This window comes from Amia ocellicauda, chromosome 5 (assembly GCF_036373705.1).
Source record: "Amia ocellicauda isolate fAmiCal2 chromosome 5, fAmiCal2.hap1, whole genome shotgun sequence".
Taxonomy (NCBI): Eukaryota; Metazoa; Chordata; class Actinopteri; order Amiiformes; family Amiidae; genus Amia; species Amia ocellicauda.
The window spans coordinates 40138612-40143284 of record NC_089854.1 but is presented as its reverse complement, the minus strand read 5'-3'; the positions used below and the strand labels follow the sequence as shown (position 1 = coordinate 40143284).

Genomic DNA, 4673 nt, shown 5'->3' with positions numbered 1-4673 from the left:
TGTCTAGAAACACGCTTTTTTTGTACAGTTTAGTGGAAGACATAGAAGCATGCAAAACTACCGCTATTTTTATTATTATTGATGAGGCATTTAAACTACAAACCAAGGATTGCAAAATAAAATAAAAAAATAAAACCAGGCAAAACATATCGAGCCGGAAATCATTCAAACAAATCTTCGCCACTCCCACTGACGCGCACAAACAAGCTCGGCTATTGATTATGTGTTCCTGGGACAAGATGGCGGCTCCCATAATCTATGACTGACAACAACGTTATCTTGTTTTAAAACTTAAAAAAGTACAGCTATGGATGACGAATGGGAGGAAGAGGTTGGATCGGTTTTATTTGTCATCTCATTAGATCATGGGCATAAATAAGCTATTAAGTCCAATCACTTTTAGGACGAGTTTGAACGAAACCTTTGATCGTGTTGTAAAGCCATGGATCATCAGTTTTGTAAACTATCATCAGCAACACCTCACCTGCCACTGCACTAATGAATTGTATAAACATACAATTACGTGAATGTTTTTCCCTCCGACATTTCTTGTGTGTATTAAACCCTGAATTGTTAAAAGACTTATTGGAAACAATACGTGGTTCAAATATCTGTAGGGCATTTAATTGCATTCAATAGCAAATTTGTACTTTGGTTTAATTGGCCAGAATTAAAACATATTTCACTGTTATCACGTTTCTACTTTTTTCGGGAGGCTCAGAAAATGATTAAATGTGAATATGAAGAACACATATTTGGGATTGTTTCCATTCATCAATAATGTGTTTTTTTTCCTCTTCGTTTTTTATATTTTAGGAACAACTTGTTGTTGTTGAACTCTCAGGAATTATTAATTCAGACTTTTTAACCAAATGCAAGGAAAAATGCAAAATAGTGGTAAGTGTCACATTCATCCTTATCAGGGCATCTCTATACTGCGTGTATCGTTGTTTTGATTATATATATATATATATATATATATATATATATATATATATATATAACCATCGTTTTTGGTTTTATCATGTCATACACAATTGTCAACGCAATTCACAATTAAGATTAATGAATGCTTAAATATGACCGTGGTTTTTAGCAATTGCCATGACAATAATAAAGTTCCACCAAATGACCAAATACATTTAAAGAAATTAAGTTCCTACCTGGAAAACGCCATACTGTGAAATAAACCATTTCCTTTAAATGTATATAATTTATGAATAAATATAAAAGTCAATTGATCAGTTGAAATGTTAAAGTATGTTTGTGTATATCATTTATTTTCTGCGATTTAAGGGCATAGACACCGAGCAGCCTGTAATGCAAGTTGGAAGATATGTGTTTGCAGGGGAGTATGAAGGTATTTCTTTACACTTGTTTGACCGTCTTGTTTTATTTGTGTTGTACTTTCTTTATCCGTGCCTTTTTTCAGATTTCCAGCAGGGGTCAGTAGGATGACGTTTATGCGTATGTGTAACTTCACAATAAACGTAGCCTTGCTGTTTTGTACTTGTTGAAATGCCTGTTTTCTCTCTTTTATGGGCAGGTTCATTTCCCCAGATACTATTGTTTTGAAAATTAAAGGCCCAACTGCATTTTTTTAAACTGGTATTAATTAAACAAATGCATTTTTTTAACAGATGTCCTAGGCACATGTGTAATATTTGAAGAAACAGCTGGCAATGGTGAGTTGTGTTTACAAATAGGTACAGAGGGAAATGATTATCTGGTGTGCCTTATATCTGTGGAGCCAGAGCAACGTAATGTTTAAAGGAAAAATGTTTAGATATTATTTGAAGGAACTACTGTTTGACCATTAGCTCTGTAGTACATCTATTGCATTTAAATAATATAGTATATGTAGGTTTATCAATTAATACATTTAATTGTGAAAATGCACAGTTTGAGAGTATCTGAATAGATCGGTTATTATAAGAGAGAAAGTTATAAATTAGGGTCAATTGAGATTCTTGTCAATGTTTTTTGTTTGTTGTTAATTCTCATTTTGGAATATCTTTAAATAAAAAAGGAGCCTCAAACTGAGCTGGTTATTGGGGGAATGGTTGTGATGGCATTAGGTTACTTATTTGTGAAAATAATAAAAACTGGCCTCTATCAATATTCGAATGTTGTAGATTCTGATCCAGAAGCTAAACCCCATCTAAAATACAAATGCCACACAGTGAAGAAACTCATGATGCAAAGAACTTTCCTGTCTGAGAAGAAAGAAGGAGAGGACAGCACAGGTTGGTGTCAAATGTCTCTGTGATGTGGGTTTCAGCAACAAAAACACCTCACAGTTAAGAAAAAATATAATCTATTATCTATTTTTATTTGTTTATTATTTCCTCTCCTTTCTAGCCAGGTTGAATCAGTTTTCCTTAATGTCTTCCCTATGTGTTGATTCATCAAGACAACCTCTTGCAGCCTCTATCTTATTTTAAGTTAGTGTTTTTCTGTACCCAAACCAGAAAACATCATCCAAATACTACATTAATTGCACTGTTACCCAGTTCCATACAAATTGCTTTGAATGCTTTTTTATTTTCTTTAAACGCAGGAGGCATAGAAGTGTTGCAGTTAACCGACGGGGAATTCTCAGGCCGACCGAAAATGATCTGCAGTTTTCTTTCTAAACCAAAAGATGTGATGGGAGAAAAGTGTAAAACAAGTAATACTGATCCCTCCGAAATCCGAAATCGCAGTTCAGGCTCTGAAGCTGAAGTCACTGACTCTGAGAATATGGATCTCAGTCAGTTGGGGAGCACAGCGTCTGGACATGGCACCTCCACTTCCAGACTGACTGAAGAGGACGCAGAAACATCTGACCAGAGTTAAACATGAGCATAAAGATTAGAAAAAAGGAGTGTTTAATTCTTTAAACAAAATTAGAACATGGAAAGGGGGTCAAAGTAATTAAATGGATACATTGTAAAAGTTACAAAATTTGCAAGTAATTTAATAGTTAGCCGTAAAATTATGGTTGCACAGCATGCACTGTTGGGTAGCATTGCTTTGTGGGAACAGTACCAGCTCTATTTATATTTGTTATATCACCCTATAGTTATGTCCTCTGTAGTTTTATTCTGTTGTCTGTAGTGTTCAGTTGCAATACAGGGGCTGAAAGTCTTGAGAATAGGCATAAGAAGAAAATACATTTTAATGAGGCCATTAGTATTTCACGTGTCCAATTACAGGATTGTGCAACTTCATTTCCCATTAGGGAGATTAGCCACATTAACATTGTGTAGAAAGATTAAGTGTGTGGTTGATTGTGCATACAATACTGAGTCGAGCAGCGCACATGTTACCAAGAGCAGTTTATTTAATCAACATTGAAATCCAACTAACTCCAGCCAGTTCCAACTTGGAAAGTATCCAAAAAGTGGAAGTCGGTTCAGTGCAGTTCTACTGTGTCCGTTATATTGCCATTTTGTGTCTTTTCATAAAATAAAGATTACAGCTGCAGAGTCCAGAGTGGAATGGGGAAATAATCTTTAGAGATTTGATTTGCAGCTCATAGTCAGGATCTTGAGATCAGTAAGAAAATTAATGCCTCAAATGTATGGGACATTTTTAAAAGTTTTGGGTTGGTCTTCTTAAAATAAATGAATAAATAAATACAAAAATTAATAAATGTAGATCAATGTTAATCCAACAATATAATCCATCATGCTGTTCAATTGATTGGGCAGAATTTCTTATTTGTGTTTGTGTGTGTATATATATACTACCTGTCACAAGTTTTAGAACACCTCAATTTTTCCAGTTTTTATTTAAATGTACACAGTTTAATATCTCAATGTATTCTTTCTACAATGTGAATCAAATATTATTCGGAAAGTTCTTCCCAACACTGTTGCAGAAGTTCCCACAACTGTGTTGCACTTGTAGGTTGCTTTTTCTTTCACCCTTCTGTCCAGTTCATCGCATGTTTTGGGTCATTTTCTTGCTGTAGGATGAAGCCCTGACCAACTAGGCGTATACCAGAGGGTATTGCATGGTGCTGCTAAATGCTGTGGTAGCCGTTTTGGTTCAGGGTGCCACTCACTCTGTGCAAGTTGCCGACTCTGGATCCAGCAAAAGAGCCCCAGACCATCACCTCCTCCATGTTTCACAGTTGGTGTCACACTGCGGAACCATCCTTTCGCCTACTTGACGGCGTACAAAAACCCAATGGATTCAAGCAGATTTGATTTCAATATCAAAATCCATATTAAATGGATACAATAATAAAGGACATAGCTCACAATATGAACATATTTATGTTTCTTGGGAGGGGTTGGGGTATTATGCAGGTTTTTTAGCTATCAAATGTTTTTTATGGTAGTCCAGCCACTCCTAAATGGAAAGTCCCCATTCTGAATTAATATGTTGCTCAGTTGCAGCCTGTTAGCATGTAATTTTCTTGACTGTTGGAGTTGAGGACTAGTATCGTATGTATAACATTTTTCACTTTTCCATGATTTATCTCACAAAAGAATATCCCTACCTTTTCATACACACCAAATTCATTACGGGAGTCTGACCTTTTACCTACTTTACCACTTATGTCATGGGAACACCCTGGTTTGGTACTCTAATAACAATAGGCAGGTAGTTCACATGTATCAACATAGATGTAACATGATCAATAATATAATTCTAAAGCAAATCATGAAATACTTAATAAG

The 4673-nt window shown here is 35.2% G+C and overlaps 1 protein-coding gene across 1 annotated transcript; it reads left to right on the top strand.

The window, feature by feature from the left end:
* The first annotated feature begins 203 nt into the window (after positions 1-203).
* On the top strand, positions 204-3473 carry gtf3c6 (general transcription factor IIIC, polypeptide 6, alpha). The gene is made up of 6 exons (XM_066705191.1): positions 204-331; positions 817-897; positions 1297-1360; positions 1641-1685; positions 2136-2246; positions 2561-3473. The coding sequence occupies exons 1-6, from the start codon at positions 308-310 to the stop codon at positions 2836-2838; spliced, it is 603 nt and encodes a 200-aa protein (XP_066561288.1). The 5' UTR covers positions 204-307; the 3' UTR covers positions 2839-3473.
* The last annotated feature ends 1200 nt before the right edge of the window (positions 3474-4673 follow it).